At 51.8% G+C, this 25,178-nt stretch overlaps 2 protein-coding genes across 5 annotated transcripts in view; both read left to right on the top strand.

Annotated features, from left to right (window-relative positions):
• The window catches only part of LOC123746526 (dual specificity tyrosine-phosphorylation-regulated kinase mbk-2), a 205,957-nt gene that overhangs the window by 76,518 nt on the left and 104,261 nt on the right, over positions 1-25,178 (top strand). The window lies entirely within an intron of this gene.
• LOC138359402 (uncharacterized) lies at positions 17,691-24,935 on the top strand. Its single transcript, XM_069318531.1, has 2 exons — positions 17,691-17,805; positions 23,776-24,935. The coding sequence occupies exons 1-2, from the start codon at positions 17,691-17,693 to the stop codon at positions 24,933-24,935; spliced, it is 1,275 nt and encodes a 424-aa protein (XP_069174632.1).

Raw genomic sequence — 25,178 nt, 5'->3', positions numbered from 1 at the left:
CTCCCAGAACCCCATCAACCAGGTATATGTGGGCCTGCGGGCCGCTCCAAGCAACAGCCTGGTGGACCAAACTCTCACAAGTCAAGCCTGGCCTCGGGCCGGGCTTGGGGAGTAGAACAACTCCCAGAACCCCATCAACCAGGTATATGTGGGCCTGCGGGCCGCTCCAAGCAACAGCCTGGTGGACCAAACTCTCACAAGTCAAGCCTGGCCTCGGGCCGGGCTTGGGGAGTAGAAGAACTCCCAGAACCCCATCAACCAGGTATCAAGCAGGGCCTGTATACGTTTCTCAGCACCGACAGATGGGTCGCCTGCTCGTCTGCCCAACCTATTATCACCCCAACCCCTTCAGTCTCCAGTCACCCCTACTTTCCCATCAACCCCCTTCCTCCTCTCCCATGAACCTCCTCCCTCCCTGCCCGTCAGCGCTGGCCTGCGCCTCTCAGGTGTCTGGGATGAGTGTTTGGGGAGTTTCCTGCGGCATCGCGCCCTCTGACCTTTCACGCCTTCGGCCATCTTCGAAGGCCGGAGTTCGATTAATAGTTCGATAATCTTTTTCAGGGGCTGTCGTGCAGCCTTTTCACGGGGGGGGGGGGGGAGGGGGTTGTGGGCGTGTGGTTCCCTGCCTGGTGTGGGCGTGTGGTTCCCTGCTGTTTATAAGTCTCATAGTTCTCAACAAAATTAAGTATACTATGTAGCTTAAACAATGTTGGCATGAACAGTCCATTTTTGTACGTTCGACCAAATAGTAGTCACAAGGGCTATAATTTTAAAGGAATGGCTGTGTTGTTTGTAATATATAAAAAAAAAAAAACTCCTCTTAGCTTAAAAGGGAAAATTCTACACTGTCTTGTGAGAAAATTTCATGAAAATCGGTCAGAAACCTGAGTATATTAATGGTGTTTTGGGGAATTTTCCCGCACTTTCAGCTTTCAACCAATGGGAATTAACTCCGATTTCTCCTCCCCCTTTCTAATTGGCTCATTCACTGCACGTGCCGACGGAAGTGACGTCAGAGTCCTGCTGGGCGCCATCTTGGTTTTTTTCCACGTGGAAAATAATTCAATTGACCCCCAAAAAAAATAAAATAACGCACCAGATTAATACGACGTTGATTAAATGGTTTCCGTTATTTATGGTTGAAATGGTTCTTGGTTGGTTTGGTTGACAGTATATGGTGGTATAATGGCAGGCTGTTCTTGACGGCAGTCATTACCCGTCAGCACCCGTCTGCATCCGTCTGCATCCGTCTGCACCCGTCTGCACCCGTCTGCATCCGTCAGCACCCCGTCTGCACCCCGTCTGCACGCGTCAGAACCCCGTCTCCACCCACCAGCACCCGCCAGCACCCGTCTCCACCCACCAGCACCCGCCAGCACCCGTCTCCACCCGCCAGCACCCGTCTCCACCCACCAGCACCCGTCTGCACCCGTCAGCACCCGTCTCCACCCGCCACATATCTCTACCACTTGGGGAACCTTATTCACAGCCACTCAACCGTCGCTAAATCCACGAAGGTCTATTATACAAACTGGTTCCCGTGTGTGGCTGTACACACGGCTCGTTTGCTCCCTGTGTGCACTTCATGACCCGCACATGGGTGTATCGGCTCCCTGTGTGTGCTTCATGACATGCACATGGGTGTATCGGCTCCCTGTGTGCACTTCATGACCCGCACATGGGTGTATCGGCTCCCTGTGTGTACTTCATGACACGCACATGGGTGTATCGGCTCCCTGTGTGTACTTCATGACCCGCACATGGGTGTATCGGCTCCCTGTGTGTGCTTCATGACCCACACATGGGTGTATCGGCTCCCTGTGTGCACTTCATGACCCGCACATGGGTGTATCGGCTCCCTGTGTGCACTTCATGACCCGCACATGGGTGTATCGGCTCCCTGTGTGTACTTCATGACCCGCACATGGGTGTATCGGCTCCCTGTGTGTACTTCATGACACGCACATGGGTGTATCGGCTCCCTGTGTGTACTTCATGACACGCACATGGGTGTATCGGCTCCCTGTGTGTACTTCATGACCCGCACATGGGTGTATCGGCTCCCTGTGTGTACTTCATGACCCGCACATGGGTGTATCGGCTCCCTGTGTGTACTTCATGACACGCACATGGGTGTATCGGCTCCCTGTGTGTACTTCATGACCCGCACATGGGTGTATCGGCTCCCTGTGTGTGCTTCATGACCCACACATGGGTGTATCGGCTCCCTGTGTGTGCTTCATGACCCGCACATGGGTGTATCGGCTCCCTGTGTGTGCTTCATGACACGCACATGGGTGTATCGGCTCCCTGTGTGTACTTCATGACCCGCACATGGGTGTATCGGCTCCCTGTGTGCACTTCATGACCCGCACATGGGTGTATCGGCTCCCTGTGTGTACTTCATGACCCGCACATGGGTGTATCGGCTCCCTGTGTGCACTTCATGACCCGTACATGGGTGTGTCGGCTCCCTGTGTGTGCTTCATGACCCGCACATGGGTGTATCGGCTCCCTGTGTGTGCTTCATGACACGCACATGGGTGTATCGGCTCCCTGTGTGTACTTCATGACCCGCACATGAGTGTATCGGCTCCCTGTGTGTGCTTCAAGACACGCACATGGGTGTATCGGCTCCCTGTGTGCATTCCTGCGTGCTCTGCGTGCTTTGGTCGACGTCTTGTTTACGTGTGAGTTGGTCTAGCTGTGTAGTTAACGTTGATATTATAACACTGAGAGCCATAGACGGTGTTTGCTTTAGTCTGGCTCGCGCGCTAGAGTCGTAGAGCCCAAACCTTCGTAGTCTAGAGTCATAGAGCCCAGCCTCTACGACAGAGCCCCCACATGAAAGGGCTGTTGAACCCAAAAAGTTGATTTTGTATTCAATTAGGTCAAATGCTATAAGAAAATGAGTTACACACCCTCCATTTTCTCCCCATTTTCGCGCCCCTTCGACCCCCTTCCCCCTGGGGTGGGGGGGGGGGGGAGGGGGCCATCACTCTGGAAAGTTTCACCTTCTGGTGATGTTTTCTGGTGCTTCCTGTCACACGGCGTGTGTCACTCTTCCTGTCACCACTACACTCACCCTTAGGCCTCTACCACTACTCACTGTGGCCCTCCACCACTACTGACTGTGGGCCTCACGTCCTCTGTTCGACCCACAATTCTATAAATACTTCACTCACGTACTACAAATCAAATAATTGCTACAAATACGATGTATTAATAATTGGTTTGTATATTAAAATGGTTGAATGCGTCTGGGGAGGACGGCCGCTGCTTTAACCAGCCTAGTGTGAGGACGGGTCGCTCTAACAACGTGATTAAGACGCCAGATAGGCAAACAATCAGGCAGGCAGGCAAACAATCACAGCCAGGTAGCCGGCTAGCGAGGAAGCCAAACAGAAAAAGCCTAGTTATAGCCTGCATTTCCACGGGGGCAAGTTGTGTTATGGGGCGGCCATGCCCGGCGTCCTGTTGGGCGGCCATGCCCGGCGTCCTGTTGGGCGGCCATGCCCGGCGTCCTGTTGGGCGGCTATGCCCGGCGTCCTGTTGGGCGGCCATGCCCGGCGTCCTGTTGGGCGGCCATGCCCGGCGCCCTGTTGGGCGGCCATGCCCGGCGTCCTGTTGGGCGGCCATGCCCGGCGTCCTGTTGGGCGGCCATGCCTGGCGTCCTGTTGGGCGGCCATGCCCGGCGTCCTGTTGGGCGGCCATGCCATCATTAGGTATCACATTGAGGTGGTAACAGGGCGGTGTTGGTCTCCGGGCGGAGCGGAGACGTGACGGGGCGGCCACACTCTCCCCGGGCCACAGTTCTGTTAGCGTAGTGGCCACATATCTGGAGCAGTGTGGAATGTGGCCCTAGTTACGGCTCGCGGCCACTCGCGTCGCTCATATCTGCGATTATTTGGTAACCTTGGAGTATTTGGGCACCTTGGGGAGTATTTGGGCACCTTGGGGAGTATTTGGGCACCTTGGGGAGTATTTGGAAACCTTGGGGAGCATTTGGGAATCTTGGGGGAGTAGTTGGAAATCTGGGGAAGTATTTGGGAATCTGGGGGAGTATTTGGGAAAGTATTTGGGAATCTTGGGGACTTTTTGGGCACCTTGGGGAGTATTTGGGAACCTTTGGAACCGGGGCCCGGTATTCTGCTAGTTCCCAGTGAGGATAATACAGTTAGCCCAGCAGCGGGGGTCCAGTACCCAGGTACCCCAGGGCATAAAAGTCCAGGTGGTAGGGTTTCTGGTACCTATAGAAGCCGCTGTCCCAAGTCCCATTCATGTGGTCCCTCCAAAGGTAAGTTACCGTTTCCTGGGGCGCTGAAGGTCACCTGAAGACACTTTAAGACATCCGAGTACACTTTAAGACATCCGAGGACACTGTAAAGACATCCGAAGACACTGTAAAGACATCCGAAGACACTGTAAAGACATCCGAAGACACTGTAAAGACATCCGAAGACACTGTAAAGACATCCGAAGACACTGTAAAGACATCCGAAGACACTAAGACATCTCGGACACAGTGAGACATACCAGGAGACTTTAAGATGCCTTGAGGCAAAGGTCATAATCTTTCTCTACTTGATTTTATCCACCAATCAATGCTCCCAATTAAAAAGGTGTCAGGTCACCTACTCCTTACACCTATTCCAGTTAAACTCCAATAGCCATGTGTTGGAGCATTGCTTCAGGTTGTCCAAGTCATCTTACAGGAAGTAAAACGGGGTAAATCAGGTTGATGGGTCGTGTTCTAGGGAAAATGAGCAAGGGGGTAAGGCTTAATATGAGGTGTGAGAAGGGAAGAATTATAAGCCTGTCAACAGGAGGCCGGGGTCGGAGACCGGGCCGCGGGGCCATTGATCCTATGAAGCTGCTACAGCAGGTCGCCAGAGGCGTGGTTGAAGTGAGGACGCCCAAGGGAGAGATAATTAGTCCTTTTATTTATCAGCGGAAGGCTGTTAGGAGACACAAAGGGAAGGTTCAAGTACCGGAAACTATACCGTAAATGCGTCCCTGCTCTGTGCACGTGCATATGTACGTGTTTACACGTGCATATGTACGTGTGTACACGTGTATTGACTAGTTGTATCTACAGAAATGAGCCATTAGCTCCCCATCCTTCTAACCAATGTATTTTTCCTCTATACTACATATATTTCTAACACACACACACACACACACACACACACACACACACACACACACACACACACACACACACACACACACACACACACACACACACACACATCCCCAGGAAGCAGCTCCGTGATAGCTGTCTAACACCCAGGTACCTATTTACTGCTAGGGAACATGAGGCATTAGGGTGAAAGAAATTTTGCCCATTTGTTTCTGCCTGCTCCGGGAATCGAACCCGGGCCATAGAATTACGAATCCTGCGCACTGTCCACTCAGCCATCAGACCCCTTCACGTCAGACCCACACGGTGTGTAACATGAGAACCAGAAGCTACTGACCAGCCCCCCACACCCCACAGCTTTGTGTACAAGGCTGTGTATTCCCGGCCCTCTCAATCCCTCCTGAATATCACCAGCCTCGCTCTTTCCCTCACTACCACCACCCAGCCACCCCCTAGCCACACCCAGCCACCCCCTAGCCACACCCAGCCATCCCCTAGCCACACCCAGCCATCCCCTAGCCACACCCAGCCACCCCCTAGCCACACCCAGCCACCCCCTAGCCACAGCCACCCCAACCCACACTCAACACCCAGCTATCAACCCCCAATGCACCAGCCATGCTAAATATACATATCCTCTCTCTCTCTCTCTCTCCTAGCGCCGAACTTCGCCCCAGCGACGCACCTCGGCTGAGGGACTCTATAACTAGACTGTAACGAGCAATCCATATCTTAATTGATGCTTCGTAGAGCCTCAAGGTGCTTGGCGAAGTTGTCTCGGTGCTCTGGCTCTCTCAGTGCTCTATATATACACGATCATGTACTGCTGACGCGAGACTGGTTGGCAGGAGCAGTTTATTGGTGTTAATCACGTCAGCGGAACACAATTAGAAATGTGCTAGTAATTCCATTTAAAAGTTTAAGGGGAGAGCCTTCCGTTATTTGTGTATAGATGTGTGTGTGTGTTGACCAGACCACACACTAGAAGTCACACACACAGATCACACTAACGTGATGCATCAAATGAACAAAACAGTGTCTGGGATGCTCCCGGACGCAGGTTCGAATCCTCGTCACGGCCCTTGTGGATTTGTTACACACAAGAAGGTGAAGGGACGACGACGATTCGGTCCGTCTTGGACCATTCTCAAGTCGATATTCTCAAGTTAATCGACTTGAGAATGGTCCAGGACGGGCCGAAACGTCGTCGTCCCTTCACCTTCTAGTGTGTGGTCTGGTCAACATACTTCAGCCACGTTATTGTAACTCATCGCCAGCATATATGTGTGTTATTACACCTCTACTGCTGGAGTGATGGGAAGATTCGCCTCAATAATGTAGGTGATGTTGGATGGCTCGTCTGAGTCACTGTTCTCTAGGGACGGCAATTAAGGTATTGTTACTGTACCTATAATTGTCTTCGTAATTGTGGGTTGCTTCATGTACTCTGTAAATGGTATGTCTTCTGATGGGATTACGTCTTTTATTTAGTGCAACAGCTGCAACTTTGAAATTGAACATCATAGTGTTTTGTGTTGCCCACTGGAGGCTTTGATGAGGTGTCTTGTGGTGCCTACTCGTCTGTAAACACGCCGCCAGCCCCGGCAACAAGACGCCGGCAGCGGGACCAAAGAGCTAAAGCTCAACCCCCGCAAGCACAACTATGTGATTCGGAAGTGTACACACACCAGAAGCTGATGACACACGCGGGCTTGTTATATAAAATCTCATTTGTATAACACTGCTTGATACCTGGTTGATGGGATTCTGGGAGTTCTTCTACTCCCCAAGCCCGGCCCGAGGCCAGGCTTGACTTGTGAGAGTTTGGTCCACCAGGCTGTTGCTTGGAGCGGCCCGCAGGCCCACATATACCTGGTTGATGGGGTTCTGGGAGTTCTTCTACTCCCCAAGCCCGGCCCGAGGCCAGGCTTGACTTGTGAGAGTTTGGTCCACCAGGCTGTTGCTTGGAGCGGCCCGCAGGCCCACATATACCTGGTTGATGGGATTCTGGGAGTTCTTCTACTCCCCAAGCCCGGCCCGAGGCCAGGCTTGACTTGTGAGAGTTTGGTCCACCAGGCTGTTGCTTGGAGCGGCCCGCAGGCCCACATATACCTGGTTGATGGGGTTCTGGGAGTTCTTCTACTCCCCAAGCCCGGCCCGAGGCCAGGCTTGACTTGTGAGAGTTTGGTCCACCAGGCTGTTGCTTGGAGCGGCCCGCAGGCCCACATATACCTGGTTGATGGGGTTCTGGGAGTTCTTCTACTCCCCAAGCCCGGCCCGAGGCCAGGCTTGACTTGTGAGAGTTTGGTCCACCAGGCTGTTGCTTGGAGCGGCCCGCAGGCCCACATATACCTGGTTGATGGGGTTCTGGGAGTTGTTCTCCTGCCCAAGCCCGGCCCGAGGCCAGGCTTGACTTGTGAGAGTTTGGTCCACCAGGCTGTTGCTTGGAGCGGCCCGCAGGCCCACATATACCTGGTTGATGGGGTTCTGGGAGTTCTTCTACTGCCCAAGCCCGGCCCGAGGCCAGGCTTGACTTGTGAGAGTTTGGTCCACCAGGCTGTTGCTTGGAGCGGCCCGCAGGCTGTGGTTGCTTGTGGGCCTGCGGGCTACTCCAAGCAACCACAGCCAAGCACCACAGCCCAGTTAGTCCTGCACTTTTTGTTAGTAAACAATCTAGTTTTCTCTTGAAAATGTCCACGGTTGTTCCGGCAATATTTCACTGATTTAGCCTAATGATTAATGACCTGATCAACCAGGCTGTTACTCATACGTCAGGCTGCGAGCATCCGCGTCCAACAGCCTGGTTGATCAGTCCAGCAACTAGGAGGCCTGGTCGACGACTGGGCCGCGGGGACGCTAAGCCCCGGAAGCACCTCAAGGTAACCTCAAGGTAATCAAAAGATTCAAGCCCTTCCCTACCCAGGAAACGTCAGTAGTGCGGTGGTTTTAGTTCACCTAAACCACTGCAATTTTGACGGAATCGTTAAAAAGGGAATAATTGGGGTTATCTTGAGATGATTTCGGGGCTTTAGTGTCCCCGCGGCCCGGTCCTCAACCAGGCCTCCATCCCCAGGAAGCAGCCCGTGACAGCTGACTAACACCCAGGTACCTATTTTACTGCTAGGTAACAGGGGCATAGGGTGAAAGAAACTCTGTCCATTGTTTCTCGCCGGCGCCTGGGATCGAACCCGGGACCACAGGATCACAAGTCCAGCGTGCTGTCCGCTCGGCCGACCGGCTCCCCGGGGGTCGATTGTCAAAGAAACCTTCAGCGATGAGTTAGAGGCCAAGTTGCACATATATATTATTCAAATAGAATTTGAATTAGATTTTAAAATTATACCAAAAAAGTAGTTGGTATGATTTTTGTGATTATAGAGAGATAATTAATGTTTTCTGTTTCAGGTGAGTGCGTGGCGACGTGCGGACGTCAGAGTACCATGCTCAGCTGATCTGCGAGTAGGGTCTAAGACCTGAGTAAAAGTATGTATGTCACTGCTACTATCTGAGCAAACCTATCCCAGCCTTTCCTGTCCTATCCCAGCCTTTCCTGTCCTATCCCAGCCTTTCCTGTCCTATCCCAGCCTTTCCTGTCTTATCCCACCCTATCCTGACCTATCCCAGCCTATCCTGACCTATCCCAGCCTATCCTGACCTAACCTAGCGAAAATAAGATAAAAATGTTGAGTATCTTGTATGGTTTGACGTCGCTGGGACGTCAGTGACGTCGCTGTGACGTCAGTGACGTCGCTGTGACGTCAGAGACGTCGCTGGGACGTTACAGTGACGTAATGTTTATGCCTGAACAGGTTTGAGTTCTTAAGGTGATCAGGTGATGGTACATCTCGGTATTGTGTCTTGTTACTGTATCACGGGACCTTTAGACTGTAGTTTACAGTAACTACCCCATTTTGTTTACTTTGTCACGTACCTGGGACGTAAAAGTCACGTACCTGGGACGTAATAATCACGTTGGACATGGTAATCGCATACGTGGAGCCTGCACGTCGTCCCACACACCTGACCTACAGGACAGGTGTGTATGGGAGCTATTGATCATATGTGTAGGACACCTTCAGATTACATATCTGGGACCCACAAACACCTGGCTTTGAATATTACCTTGAACTTATATGTGATTTTCATAGAATGTTTAAGATGTGTTGGTATGTAGGGAGTCGGTCGGCCGAGCGGACAGCACACGGGACTTGTGATCCTGTGGTCCTGGGTTCGATCCCTGGCAAAAGCGAGAAACAATGGGCAGAGTTTCTTTCACCCTATGCCCCTGTTACCTAGCAGTAAAATAGGTACCTGGGTGTTAGTCAGCTGTCACGGGCTGCTTCCTGGGGGTGGAGGCCCGGTCGAGGACCGGGCCGCGGGGACACTAAAAACCCCGAAATCATCTCAAGATAACATAGTATAATGCACAAGAATGTAAGAATTCATAAATCATGAATAAGGCTTCTTGTCGGGGACAAGAAGCCTGTTGGGCTTATTGAGGTTCCCCTCTAGTGCTAGGTTAACTATTGACCTTCCCCACGATGCTTGCCACAACAGTTGACTTGCTCCCGGGTACCTAATTAATGCTTGTTGAACAGGGGCATCAAGTGACTGAACTCCAAGCAAGCATGCAAGCATGTAGCACATCTCAGGAGGCGACCAAGCGTGGATGCTGCATCTTAGGTTCATCTCCAGTGACCAAAAAGACATCAGGTTACGAAATGCATCCTTGCCTCGGAGGCTGAGTGTACCTGGAGTCTGATCAGAGAGTTCTGCTACTCCGTCTGGTTCTTGAGTGTTCTTCTGATTCTTAAGAACACTGTTCTCCCCAGGTGGGTGTTGTCTCGCTCACTTGACAATGGTAAGATATGCTCTGATGGACCGCGTCAGTATTCAGACATTCAGGTAACGCCTTTCACTTCTGGAGGCGGTGGCCGTGCGATATCAAGATATTCAGTGTCTGGAAAGATCTATTAATCTATTTGCTTAGTTTATGCCTCAAAGGATCGGCACGATGGGGAGGATAGGGCGGGATATGAGGGGGATGAGGCAGGATATGAGACATAAGGATAGTAAATTGAGATACAGTGACGTAGCCACTTTGGATTCTTTAATCTTGTTCAGATATAATATCCGTTATCTTATAGTGTCACCGAAGATGCCGCTGTAAACCAGGAATTTACCGCTGGCTTTCTCTAGGATGCAATGCTTAATAGTTGTCCAACTCCCGGATACCTATTTTACTGCAAGGTGAACAGAAGCATTAGGTGGAAATAAAGGCGCCCGTCTGTCTCTTTCGGGGATTAAACCCGGGATTCTTGATTATGGGCCGAGAACGTAGGCCCTGCGCTATAGGATTTGTATTAGATCTAAGTGGAATTATATATATATATATATATAATATATATATATATATATATATATATATATATATATATATATAATATATATATATAATATATATATGGGGTCATCACGTTCTCTTGATTTTCCACTCCGTAAAAAATCGAAATTTTTTGCCTAACCAGAAACATATTAACGCAAACAGTCTACTGAATCTATCGAATCCGATGCATAGAAAACGTACACATTTGTCCACCCGTTGCTTTCCTAAATAGGCTACCATTAATAACCTTTGAGTCGATAACGTAAACAAAATAAGAACCAATCAGTTACTTGAGGGGGACAGGCAGACACCTGGAGGTCATATCCCTCGTGTTAGAGACTTTAGGCCATTATCCAGGAAGGGTCTCGCTGGATAAACTGGTGAAAAACAAGGAATTAGCGAGTAAGTGGGATATCCTTTGCCTGAGGCGGGCACAGGATTACCAGCTAGGTAATCCTAGCTCCTTGCTGAGCCTCTCTCCTCTCCCTTCTGTTGGGGACGATTATAAGCTTGGGGGAAAATCCTATTTTGTTGTCACTCTAGGAGGAGAAAGGTTACTGGACGCCAGAGGTAGATTTTGTGTTGTTTGGTGGTGATGTTGGCAGCCCTGCGGGTCTGTGGTGTTGGCAGCCCTGCAGGTCTGTGGTGTTGGCAGCCCTGCAGGTCTGTGGTGTTGTTGGCAGCCCTGCAGGTCTGTGGTGTTGGCAGCCCTGCAGGTCTGTGGTGTTGGCAGCCCTGCAGGTCTGTGGTGTTGGCAGCCCTGCAGGTCTGTGGTGTTGGCAGCCCTGCGTCGTCTGTGGTGTTGGCAGCCCTGCGTCGTCTGTGGTGTTGGCAGCCCTGCAGGTCTGTGGTGTTGGCAGCCCTGCAGGTCTGTGGTGTTGGCAGCCCTGCGGGTCTGTGACAGGGATAAACAAAAGGTTGTATTGTATTAATTCTGTATTTGTGCTTTTACTTGCCACAAATTTGCTAATTTGTTCCCAAGTCTGGAGGTGACAGTGCTGTCACCGTCACTACGCTGCTTCACCGTCACGGTGGGCCGTCACAGTGGACCGTCACAGAGTTTAGTGTTCCCGAGGCCCGGTCCTCGACCAGGGGCCAGATTCACGAAGCAGTTACGCAAACACTTACGAACCTGTCCATCTTTTCTCAATCTTTGGCGGCTTTGTTTACAATTATTAAACAGTTAATGAGCTCCGAAGCACCAGGAGGCTGTTTATAACAATAACAACAGTTGATTGGCAAGTTTTCATGCTTGTAAACTGTTTAATAAATGTAACCAAAGCCGTCAAAGATTGAGGAAAGATGTACACGTTCGTAAGTGCTTGCGTAACTGCTTCGTGAGTCTGGCCCCAGGTTCGTAAGTACTTGCGTAACTGCTTCGTGAATCTGGTTCCAGGCCTCCACCCCCAGGATGCAGCCCGTGACAACTGATGTACAGGTTCCTGAGCCTATTGGGCTCTATCATATCTACATTTGAAACTGTGTATGGAGTCAGCCTCCACCACATCACTGCCTAGTGCATTCCACCATTAAGTACTCTGACACTGAAAAAGTTCCTTCTAACGTCTCTGTGGCTCATGTGGGTACTCAGCTTCCACCTGTGTCCCCTTGTTCGTGTCCCACCCGTGTTAAATAGTTTGTCTTTGTCCATCCTGTCAGTTCCCCTGAGAATTTTGTAGGTGGTGATCAAGTCTCCTCTTACTCTTCTGTTTTCCCAGGGACGTGAGGCGTAGCTCCCGTACCCTTTCCTCATAGCTCATACCTCTCAGTTCTGGGACTAGTCTGGTGTGTGTGTGTGTGGGGGGGGGATGTGTGGTATACAGCCCCGGAAACATACACATCCACCCCGGGTGGTACAGAGCCCCTCTCCCCCCCCCCAGGTCACTGGGGTCAGACCTCAGAGGTCATCTGTACTACAGAGCCCCTCCCCCCCCCCAGGTCACTGGGGTCAGACCTCAGAGGTCATCTGTACCACCTTGAAGGAGGGTGCCCACTGGCGGCGTAACGTTAAGATACATCTTGACGTTATCTTGAGATGATTTCGGGGCTTTAGTGTCCCCGCGGCCCGGTCCTCGACCAGGCCTCCACCCCCAGGAAGCAGCACCGTAGCAGCTGTCTAACTCCCAGGTACCTATTTACTGCTAGGTAACAGGGGGCATTAAGGTGAAAGAAATATTTTGCCCCTTTGTCTCCGCCTCCACCGGGGATCGAACCCGGAACCTCAGGACTACGAATCCGAAGCGCTGTCCACTCAGCTGTCAAAATGTTTCTTTCACCCTGATGCCCCTTGTTACCTAGCAGTAAATAAGTACATGGGAGTTAGACAGCTGCTACGGACTGCTTCCTGCAGGTGGAACAAAAAGTAGGCCTGGTCGAGGACCGGGCCGCGGGGACGCTAAGCCCCGAAAATCATCTCAAGATAACCAATCACTAGAGTTGTATATAAATTAAACAACGTATACCACATACCACATAGTCTATACCGTATACCACATACCACATAGTCTATACCGTATACCACATACCACATAGTCTATACCGTATACCACATAAGCGGTATACGCTAAATTAGAGAACAACAGAGCAACCAAAATTGCCTAAACAAGAAGCCATTCAAAATCTTGTTACCACCTATGCGAGACCAATGATAGGGTATGCAGCGCCGGTATGGAACGCCCAACCTCGTAAGACGCTGTAGGATACGCGATAATGTTCACAGATGTCTGAACATGTCTGAATATCAGAGAACACTGAACATCAGAGGTCCACGGCTGTTCAACACCCTCCCAGCGAGCAGTAGAAATATTGCCGGAACAAAGGTGGATGTATTCAAGAGGCACTTAGATAAGTTCTTGCAAGAAGTGCCGGATCAACCAGGCTGTAGTGGATATGTGGGCCTGCGGGTCGCTCCAAGCAACAGCCTGTTGGACCAAGTTATCACGGGATGGGTATGGGGTCCACTACCGGCCACAGGATGGGTATGGGGGTCCACCACCGCCCACAGGATGGGTATGGGGGTCCACCACCGCCCACAGGATGGGTATGGGGGTCCACCACCGCCCACAGGATGGGTATGGGGGTCCACCACAGCCCACAGGATGGGTATGGGGTCCACCACCGCCCACAAGATGGGTATGGGGGCCCACCACCGCCCACAGGATGGGTATGGGGTCCACCACCGCCCACAAGATGGGTATGGGGGTCCACCACCGCCCACAAGATGGGTATGGGGTCCACCACCGCCCACAAGATGGGTATGGAGTGCATAATAATTGACTAACCTAACTGCGAATCTTCCCGATACATACATACATACATACATACATACATACATACATACATACATACATACATACATACATACATACATACATACATATGTATTCTTCGGAAACACTTTGAGGTTTAGGCTTTAAAATAAGGCGTACATGAGAAGAGCTTTCACTTTGGGGGGGGGATGCACGATGCCAGCCACAACAGTGGTGGCGGCGGTGATCAAGATGTTGTTAAGAGCTGTTGTGGGAAGCTGCAGCACTAATGACCTTACACAGTGGTGGTGCTTGGCTCCGTGTGGTTAACCTGTGGTTTACCTGTACTTGGTTCTGAGGGTTGTTCTATTGGCCAATTCTGCCTGGGTGCTGGCTTGTGGTGACATGACCTACCAGGCTGTTGCTTGCAGCGGGTCGCACGGCCATTATAGCCAGGTTGGTCCGACACTCCTTGAACAAAACTATCTAGTTTTCAATTAGTCAGCTGTCACGGGCTGCTTCCTGGGGGTGGAGGCCTGGTCGAGGACCGGGCCGCGGGGACACTAAAAGCCCCGAAATCATCTCAAGATAACCTCAAGATAGGGCTTGAGGGCCGCTAAAAGCAACAGCCTGTTGGATCAAGTTATCACAAGTCAAGCCTGGCCTGCATTGATACCAAGTTGATGAGGTTCTGATAGTTCTTCTACTCCCCAATTGAGAGTTTGGTCCACCAGGCTGTTGCTTGGAGCGGCCCGCAGGCCCACATACCCACCACGGCCCGGTTGGTCCGGCACTCCTTGGAAGAAACTATCTAGTTTCCTCTTGAAGATGTCCACGGTTGTTCCGGCAATATTTCTTATTCATACAAGACTCAGAGCGAGGACAACTTCCTCATTTAGGGTGAGAGGGTGGTTATGGGTGAACAAGGCAGAGTGGGGAACCGCCCGGTAGTTAGTGAGAGGCAACTCGACCTTCGACCGTGTGTGTGTTCTGTCACAGGCTCTCTGGCGAACATGGTGGGTGTCGAACCCTGGCGGCTGGCGTCAGGTAGATGGCGTTGTGCTGGCGGTCTTATCGCTGGGTAAACATATAACTTGCCGTAGCAAATGCAGTTTTCATGTCGTGTGGTTTATGGAGGGTGTTGATAGTGGTGGTGACGGCTGCCTCTGAGGCGAGGCATCCACCTCCCTTGCTCCTCTCTCTCAAGGTCACGCGTTTGTCACTATGTACTTACACTAGGAAGTACATAGTGATATGTACTTCCCCCATTTCCCCTCCCCGTATTTCCCCTCTTGATCCCGTACCCCCCTACCCCCCTCCCTCTTCCACTCTCCCTTATCACCTAATGCACCAGTTCACCTAGCTGTAAATAGGTACACCTGGAGCTAGTCAGCCTCTTGTGGGGTTGCATTTTGGGGAGGGTGGGTAATTCGGGGGGGGGGGATGGGAGCATGGGAATCATAGTCCGGATGATCAATTAACCTTTGGAGGTGATTGTGTAGCCTGTAGCTGCGGGCCGCTCCAAGCAACAGCCTGGTGGACCAAACTCTCACAAGTCGAGCCTGGCCTCGGACCGGGCTTGGGGAGTAGAACAACTCCCAGAACCCCATCAACCAGGTATATGTGGGCCTGCGGGCCGCTCCAAGCAACAGCCTGGTGGACCAAACTCTCACAAGTCGAGCCTGGCCTCGGACCGGGCTTGGGGAGCAGAAGAACTCCCAGAACCCCATCAACCAGGTATAACCAAACAATGTGTCGCCGTGGGTAATGAAAGAGGGTGCACAGGACCTCAGTATTCCCCTGGCATTGATCGGCAATGTCCCGCAAGCGGAGAGAGAGCTGCCTGACAGTTAGAAGACGGCAAAATGTGCAGATGATATATACGAAAGAGGAGCACTGTGCAGTAAGGCTGCTCAGGACACTACACAGCTGCTCAATAACACAATAATAAGCTCAACACATCACTCGCGTCTCTAACTGCGCCAGGCGCGGACGGTACAAGCAGCTGGGAGCGCTGCGATTGGTCGAGCGCGAACGCTACAAGCAGCTGGGAGCGCTGTGATTGGTCTCCCGTCTAGTTACCGTCTAATTGCCTAACGGAGGGCCACCTTAACTTCTGACCGCAATGTTCACACGCGTTTGGCTGTGGCGAAGGTGATTGGGCAAGTGTGTGAAGGTAGCGAGGGGGGAGAGACAGGTGTGTGAGGGGGGGGGCTGACAGGTATGTGTAGGGGGGGGCTGACAGGTATGTGTAGGGGGGGGGCTGACAGGTATGTGTAGGGGGGGGCTGACAGGTATGTGTAGGGGGGGGCTGACAGGTATGTGTAGGGGGGGGGCTGACAGGTATGTGTAGGGGGGGGCTGACAGGTATGTGTAAGGGGGGGCTGACAGGTATGTGTAAGGGGGTGGCTGACAGGTATGTGTAGGGGGGGCTGACAGGTATGTGTAGTGGGGGGGGAGGAGGCGTCAGTATATGCAACAGTTGTGTATTTTGGAATAGCCATATATACAGTATACGAGGATTAATCAGATGTGTAGCCACCTCCAGCACACAAGTAAATAATATAAAAAATCTACGGGATCACCATAGCCCGTGCTACTTGGAACTTATTCTTCCCAGTAGCTGGATCTTAAACAACAACTGAACAATATATCAAATATGGCCCAAATATGTGCGGCTGAAATCATTTTCAACGCGGCTAATCTAGGACTCTGGGGGGCGTTAGGAGAACTCGTGAAATTATCCACGGGTAAAGCCAAGGAACTGGTTAATGGGCATACAGATCCAAGAGGAGGAACCGGATACGACTCGAAGGTTGCTTTAGGAGTTACTGATACTTTAGGTGGGGACGTTGTAGTGGAATTAAATATGTAGAAATAGACAGACTTTAAGAAGTGACGTAGATATGAAAAGGTTTTAGCAGGTCTATTTCCGGACAGGTGACAGACGAGTCTTGACAGGTGACAGGTGACGGGCGAGGGGAGGGAGGGAATTGTCAGGGAAAAGCACCAAGCCATTACGACTATATAGCACTTGGAAGGGGTCAGGATAATGATTTGTGATGGGACGGAGGGAAGGAATGGTGTCCAACCACTTGTGGATGGTCGGGGATTGAACGCCGACCTGCATGAAGTGAGACCGTCGCTCTACCGACCAGCCCAAGTGGTTGGGCAAGGTGACGAGGGCGTCGCAGAACAATCAACTCTTATTTAATTGTTGAGGAAACTACAGCATATGGGAGAATGGTGTCTCTCTCTCCCAGGAAGTGGAAAGTGCATTGTCACCTTCCTGGTTCTGTGTAATTGAGGTAGAGAGACTTTAGCCTTAACTCTGAGAGAGAAAGATAAATGGAATGTATAAATTAAGAAAATGAGAGGGAAGGGAGAGAGTGAGATGGAAGAGAAGGGAGAGAAGATAAAGAGGGCTTGGGAAAGCTGTAGAAGGTGTCATACACCCATACTGTGAGCCTGTCCTGTGTGTGTCGGACCAACCAGCCTGTGGTTGATGGCCTCGTGCAGCCGTAAACATGGTGGTAGTGAGATCACATTGGGAGAAGATCACCTGACATCACCCTACAGGACCTGACATCACCTCACATCACCTCGGGCAGAGAAAGGTGCCTAGAGAGGTCTCCTGGATGTCACCAGACAACTCCCTACTGGGTAATTGTCCTTGTATCCTACTCCCATATCCACTTGGCATTCCCATACATGCCTCTCCGCCCGTCCTCCGCCCCCTGCGCCCGTCCTCGTCAATATATCCTGCCAGAAAAATGGTGTAAATAAGTTTGATGTGAGGCGGTGGTGGTAGAACACGCTGGCGTCTCCACAGGAACCGTGACACTTAGTCACACTTAGATGCACTTAGTCTTCCTCTTGCCACAAGTGCCGGACCAACCAGGCTGTAGTGGATATGTGGGCCTCTAGCCGCTCCAAGCAACAGCCTGTTGGACCAAGTAATCACAAGTCGAGCCTGGCCCTAAGGCCGTGCTCGGGGGTAACAGAAGAACTTCAGAAACCCTCTACAGGTATGGTCCAGGTATACACTGTACAATAATCTAACGACACTGGGCAGTATCGTCATCCAAGTTGCCTGTTAAGTAGGCAAGATTGTCACTATGCACGTAGGAAGTTGTTCATTGTCAGGGACCTTGAAAAGGACTGGTGTCGTGTCTATATATTGAGATCATTGGTGCTCCCTGTCCCTAAGTGAGTATGTAAAAGCACAGACGACAGTTGTCTCTCAAGACTCGCTCCTCCTTGTCTTCTGCTCCTCCTCCTTCCTCCCTGGCGCTACGAAATAAGACATAAAAGTAACTACTGGCCATTACCTTAGTGGTGTTGTGAGGGCTGTTGGTGGGACGGTCACTCGCGCTACGGCCCGCCAGTACCGGACTTGTCTAGCGGCCTCATTATTCATTTCTTGGTCATTATAAAAGCAGGTTGGCGAGGTCTGTTCTTAGCAACAGGCGACCATTGTGGCGCCCTTGGTCTGTGGTCTGTATAGCGAGGGACTTAGTACAGGCTGGGCCCTCCATGTGTGATGATCAAAGTGGTTGGGGCTCAGCTCCTGGTCCCCGTGTCCCAGCTCCTGGTCCTCGTGGTCCTGGTCCTGGTGTCCCAGCTCCTGGTCCTCGTGTCCCAGCTCCTGGTCCTCGTGTCCCAGCTCCTGGTCCTCGTGTCCCCTCCAAGTATTGTCTCCGCTTCTCTCAGAGTGAGCCTAACTTGCCACCGTGGAGCCCTGGGGGGTTAAGACACACGCCCCCCCCCCACACCCCCATAGGGGGGCGTTCACTTGAGAAATATTCAAGATGTGTTGTGTCTTCCGTCGTCCGACTGATGCCCTGGTGGCCAGGTGTGGTGTAGCACAGTGTACCACAGTGTAGCACAGTGGTGTAACACGGGCCAGGAGTGAACACGGGCCGTGTTCTTCACTTGGGTAAGAACAGCCACTTGGAATGTGGCCAGCGGGCGCTCAAGCGTGAAAATGTTCTCTGTGGGATTACTGTTCCAATTAGAAGGTTTCTGTTATAGGTCCTTATAGTTGGTGGTCGTTGGTAGAGGTCCTTATAGTTGGTGTGGTCGTTCGTAGAGGTCCTTATAGTTGGTGGTCGTTGTGACAGGCGTCTCTGGCGTTCAACATGTCTCAGGAATGCACATCAACTGTCTATTTTTTTCCCCTGTTGCAGTTGGCAATGTTGATTGCTTTTGTTGGAGTAATCTTGACAGGGGCCGCAGCTTGCATTAATAACCAGACGGACCCGTCTCAAGGTCCTCTGTCCAAACATCTCGTCTGTCCTTTTGGGGCCATTTGAACGGCGTTATCTGATTAGTGTTACCGTCACACACCACCTTGAGGGGATTTCGGGGCTTTGCGACCCCGCGGCCCGGTCAGCGACCAGGCCTCCTCGTTGTTGGTCAACCAGGCTGTTGGACTATCGTCACACTACCGTCAGTAGACGACATTTGAAGTCGACATTCATGTACCTTGGACCAGTGAACAAAAAATCGTTTTTTTCTGACCAGGATAAATTCGCCTTCTTCTAATTCTGGTAATTGAACTAGTAGACAATAGCATGTAATTACCTAAGTGTAGTTACAGGATGAGAGCTACGCTCGTGGTGTCCCGTCTTCCCAGCACTCTTTGTCATATAACGCTTTGAAACTACTGACGGTCTTGGCCTCCACCACCTTCTCACCTAACTTGTTCCAACCGTCTACCACTCTGTTTGCGAAAGTGAATTTTCTTATATTTCTTCGGCATCTGTGTTTAGTTTATATCTATGACCTCTTGTTCTTAAAGTTCCAGGTCTCAGGAAATCTTCCCTATCGATTTTATCAATTCCTGTTACTATTTTGTATGTAGTGATCATGTGTGTTGATATGATAGAGCCCAATAGCTTCAGGCTTATTATTTATTAATGCTGTGGCTGGTAGTGCAATAATTACATAGAAATGTAAATAATGATTCGCGAAATTTTGCCTAGTTTTGGATAAGTTTTGTAGACCTACTTTATTAATACATTTGTCGTGTAGCATTGTATAAGTAGACCTTTGATAGTATTTCACTTGTCATGTACTATATTGTACCTGGTTGATGGGGTTCTGGGGCCAGATTCACGAAAGCACTTACGAAAGTACTTACGAACGTGTACATGTTTCCTCAATCTTTGACGGCTTTGGTTACATTTATTAAACAGTTTACAAGCATGAAAACTTGCCAATCAACTGTTGTTATTGTTATAAACAGCCTCCTGGTGCTTCGGAACTCATTAACTGTTTAATAATTGTAAACAAAGCCGCCAAAGATTGAGAAAAGAAGTACACATTCGTAAGTGTTTGCGTAAGTGCTTTCGTGAATCTGGCCCCTGGGAGTTCTTCTACTCCCCAAGCCCGGCCCGAGGCCAGGCGCGACTTGTGAGAGCTTGGTCCACCAGGCTGTTGCTTGGAGCTGTAAGCAAGTAAGTGTGTAAGCAAGTCATGGTGTGGGTAAGAGAGAATGAACCAGGTGTTTCACAGAGTTATTAATATGGAGGGCGAGTGTGTGTCACTCCTTGAAGAGTCCTGCTGTGGGTTTAAACAGCGAGTCTCGTGTGATCCTGGTTCACAAGTACCTCCCTCCACCCCCACCACGATACTGTAAGACCGGCCAATATCCGCTTGCAAGGTCCCGTCTTGCAGAGGTCAAGGGAGCCGGTCGGCCGAGCGGACAGCACGCTGGACTTGTGATCCTGTGGTCCAGGGGTCGATCCCGGGCGCCGGCGAGAAACAATGGGCAGAGTTTCTTTCACCCTATGCCCCTGTTACCTAGCAGTAAAATAGGTACCTGGGTGTTAGTCAGCTGTCACGGGCTGCTTCCTGGGGGTGGAGGCCTGGTCGAGGACCGGGCCGCGGGGACACTAAAAGCCCCGAAATCATCTCAAGATAACCTCAAGATAACATCAATTGCAAGAATATTACGAGGATAACGGCCCTTGTGGACAACAGCCTTTGAGCAAGAAGAGAATTCCTGGGCCTGTGGAAAACGTCTCTCGAAACCAACTACAGGTAAACTCAGGTAAACCATACCACCTCAGGCCCCTAACGGCCCCAGGCCAGGCTTGGGGGAGAGGTGAGGGTGGTTATCAAGGAAAAGCGCCAAGCCATTACGGCTATCTAGCACTGGGAAGGGGCCAGGATAAGGATTTGGGATGGGACGGAGGAACTCTAGGAACCTTCCACAGGTAAAGGTGCATTGTAGGGTATCGTAGATGGACCACTGTGATTATCTGGGCCTGGTAGCAAGGCTCACATATCGGCGTTGGAAGAACTTACTGGTATCAAAGTATTAGGCTAATGGGTTCTATTTTGTCTAAGCGTTTCAGTGTTCAACGCAATTTTTAACCTGCGTAAATATTTTAACATTGGGCGACACAGCATAGGTTCCCTAAGCCAGGTATATGGTGACAGGTGTGACCTGCAAGGTTTTACAGGTGTGTTAAGCATACTCCAGGTTTGGTCTTACATATGTGGTCTACGAGGTTTTGAAGGATTCCTTACACGCGTTTCTGAAGGCTGTTCTGATGTTAGCCAGCCTCGCATACGCCGCTGGTGATAATCTTTTGATGTGGGCTTCTGGAGACAGGTTTGGCGTGATATCAACTCCCTCGACCTAGTTTCATTACCACCTATTAACATGGGTTGAACTTGAGTAGCCATTAGTTGAACCATTTGAGGGTATGTGTGTGGGTTTTAAGGGAGTGTGCGAGTGTGGTGGGGGGAGGGGGAAGTGTGTATGTGTGTGGGTTTAGGGAGTGGGAGGGGGAGTGTGTGTGTGTGTGTGTGTGTGTGTGTGTGTGTGTGTGTGTGTGTGTGTGTGTGTGTGTGTGTGTGTGTGTGTGTGTGTGTGTGTGTGTGTGTGTGTACTCACCTATTTGTACTCACCTATTTGTGCTTGCAGGATCGAGCATTGACTCTTGGATCCCGCCTTTCCAGCTATCGGTTGTTTACAGCAGTGACTCCTGTGTGTGTGTGTGTGTGTGTGTGTGTGTGTGTGTGTGTGTGTGTGTGTGTGTGTGTGTGTGTGTGTGTATGGCTGTGCGTGCGTGCGTACATGCCAGCAGGCCGTCCAGAGGGGGTGAGCACTCTACCCTACTCCCATCAGCTGTGTCACGTTGATAAACTTCTGATAATTACAGTCTTCCGAGTGGTTACTCGGGGCACAATGGTTCCAGTGCGTTATAAATGGAGGTGAGAGCCTCACTGTGCTCCGGGCCGCTCCTCTTACACCTTCCTCGCCACCAGAATGACTCTTGCGCTCTCAGAATGGGAGTTGTTCAGTGTGTGTGTGTGTGTGTGTGTGTGTGTGTGTACTCACCTAATTGTACTCACCTAATTGTGCTTGCGGGGGTTGAGCTCTGGCTCCCTGGTCCCGCCTCTCAACCGTCAATCAACTGGTGTACAGATTCCTGAGCCTATTGGGCTCTATCATATCTACATTTGAAACTGTGAATGGAGTCAGCCTCCACCACATCACTTCCTAATGCATTCCATTTGCTAACTACTCTGACACTGAAAAAGTTCTTTCTAACGTCTCTGTGGCTCATTTGGGTACTCAGCTTCCACCTGTGTCCCCTTGTTCGCGTCCCACCAGTGTTGAAAAGTTCGTCCTTGTTTACCCGGTCGATTCCCCTGAGGATTTTGTAGGTTGTGATCATGTCCCCCCTTACTCTTCTGTCTTCCAGTGTCGTGAGGTGCATTTCCCGCAGCCTTTCCTCATAACTCATGCCTCTTAGTTCTGGGACTAGTCTAGTAGCATACCTTTGGACTTTTTCCAGCTTCGTCTTGTGCTTGACAAGGTACGGGCTCCATGCTGGGGCCGCATACTCCAGGATTGGTCTTACATATGTGGTGTACAAGATTCTGAATGATTCCTTACACAGGTTCCTGAACGCCGTTCTGATGTTAGCCAGCCTCGCATATGCCGCAGACGTTATTCTCTTTATGTGGGCTTCAGGAGACAGGTTTGGTGTGATATCAACTCCTAGATCTTTCTCTCTGTCTGTTTCATTAAGTACTTCATCTCCTATTCTGTATCCTGTGCCTGGCCTCCTGTTTCCACTGCCACTGTTTCCACTGCCTGTGTGTGTGTGTGTGTGTGTGTACTCACCTATATGTACTCACCTATATGTGCTTGCAGGATCGAGCATTGACTCTTGGATCCCGCCTTTCTAGCTATCGGTTGTTTACAGCAATGACTCCTGTCCCATTTCCCTATCATACCTAGTTTTAAAAGTATGAATAGTATTTGCTTCCACAACCTGTTCCCCAAGTGCATTCCATTTTTCTACTACTCTCACGCTGTGTGTGTGTGTGTGTGTGTGTACATCTTGTTGTGCTTGCGGGGGTTGAGCTCTGCTCTTTCGGCCCGCCTCTCAACTGTCAATCAACTGTTTCTACTACTATTTTTTTCCACACCCCACACACACCCAGGAAGCAGCCCGTGACAGCTGACTAACTTCCAGGTACCTATTTACTGTTAGGTAACAGGGGAATAGGGTGATAGAAACTCTACCCATCGTTTCTCGCCCGGAATCGAACCCGGGACCACAGGATCATGTGCCCAGCGTGCTGTCCGCTCGGCCACCGGCTCCTTGCGTGTGTGTGTGTGTCGGATCGAGCTGTTTGTGGGTGTGAGAGTGAGGTGGCCTTGTGTGGGCGTGCGGGCGGAGCCAAGTGGTCACTGGAGCTCCCCCCCCCCCTCCATCCTATAACATGGTAATGTGGTGACTACAGTTCCCGGCCCCGCCTCTATGGCCGTCTCCTCCACCTCCACACCGCCCCTGAGGCGTGGAGCAGCCGCCGCCGCCACTGTAGGCTGTCCCTAGGGTGTCCCCAGGGTGTCCCTCGTCCCTGGAGGGGGTGTCTATAATGGAGGCCAGGGTTGGTGTGTTCATAAGGTGCTCGGCTACCTTGTGGCGTGAGACGTAGCTCGTGGATAATTGCTCTGTTGTGGTTAGCTTCCAGGAGGCCCACCTTGGCTCACCTGTCCGCCCACCTTGGCTCACCTGTCCGCCCACCTTGGCTCACCTGCCCGCCCACCTTGGCTCACCTGTCCGCCCACCTTGGCTCACCTGTCCGCCCACCTTGGCTCACCTGCCCGCCCACCTTGGCTCACCTGTCCGCCCACCTTGGCTCACCTGTCCGCCCACCTTGGCTCACCTGTCCGCCCACCTTGGCTCACCTGTCCGCCCACCTTGGCTCACCTGCCCGCCCACCTTGGCCCACCTGTCCGCCCACCTTGGCTCACCTGTCCGCCCACCTTGGCTCACCTGTCCGCCCACCTTGGCTCACCTGCCCGCCCACCTTGGCTCACCTGTCCGCCCACCTTGGCTCACCTGTCCGCCCACCTTGGCTCACCTGCCCGCCCACCTTGGCTCACCTGTCCGCCCACCTTGGCTCACCTGTCCGCCCACCTTGGCTCACCTGTCCGCCCACCTTGGCTCACCTGTCCGCCCACCTTGGCTCACCTGCCCGCCCACCTTGGCCCACCTGTCCGCCCACCTTGGCTCACCTGTCCGCCCACCTTGGCTCACCTGCCCGCCCACCTTGGCTCACCTGTCCGCCCACCTTGGCTCACCTGTCCGCCCACCTTGGCTCACCTGCCCGCCCACCTTGGCTCACCTGTCCGCCCACCTTGGCTCACCTGTCCGCCCACCTTGGCTCACCTGTCCGCCCACCTTGGCTCACCTGTCCGCCCACCTTGGCTCACCTGTCCGCCCACCTTGGCTCACCTGCCCGCCCACCTTGGCTCACCTGTCCGCCCACCTTGGCTCACCTGTCCGCCCACCTTGGCTCACCTGTCCGCCCACCTTGGCTCACCTGCCCGCCCACCTTGGCTCACCTGTCCGCCCACCTTGGCTCACCTGTCCGCCCACCTTGGCTCACCTGTCCGCCCACCTTGGCTCACCTGCCCGCCCACCTTGGCCCACCTGTCCGCCCACCTTGGCTCACCTGTCCACCTACATTGGCTCACCTGTCCGTCCACCTTGGCTCACCTGTCCGCCCACCACCTTGCCAGGCACCCCTCGTGGGCCTTGTCATTGGTCATGGCAACTTTGTCTCTCTCGCGTTGCCACTCCGTCAAAAAGGCAACGGTTTTGCCCATCCAGAAACGTAGGGAAGTTAAGGGAACCCCATGTAAGGATACGTCAGTATCGCGGTGCTTTAATTCTGACTAATCCATCGTATTTTTTAACGGATTGGTCGCGTACGTCACAAATGCGACGTGTTAGAGGACGGGTCGAGGCCGGCCGTCATTGCACAACCACTATACGCGTTAATTGGTAATTGAGGAACGCGTAATTGTATTGTAAATTACCCATTACCCCCTTAACTTAGGATATACCGCGTGCCCTTGTTG

Source organism: Procambarus clarkii, chromosome 90 (assembly GCF_040958095.1).
Source record: "Procambarus clarkii isolate CNS0578487 chromosome 90, FALCON_Pclarkii_2.0, whole genome shotgun sequence".
In the NCBI taxonomy this organism is placed as follows: domain Eukaryota; kingdom Metazoa; phylum Arthropoda; class Malacostraca; order Decapoda; family Cambaridae; genus Procambarus; species Procambarus clarkii.
Note: the sequence above shows the minus strand (reverse complement) of the source record. Positions and strands in the feature narration are given on the sequence as shown.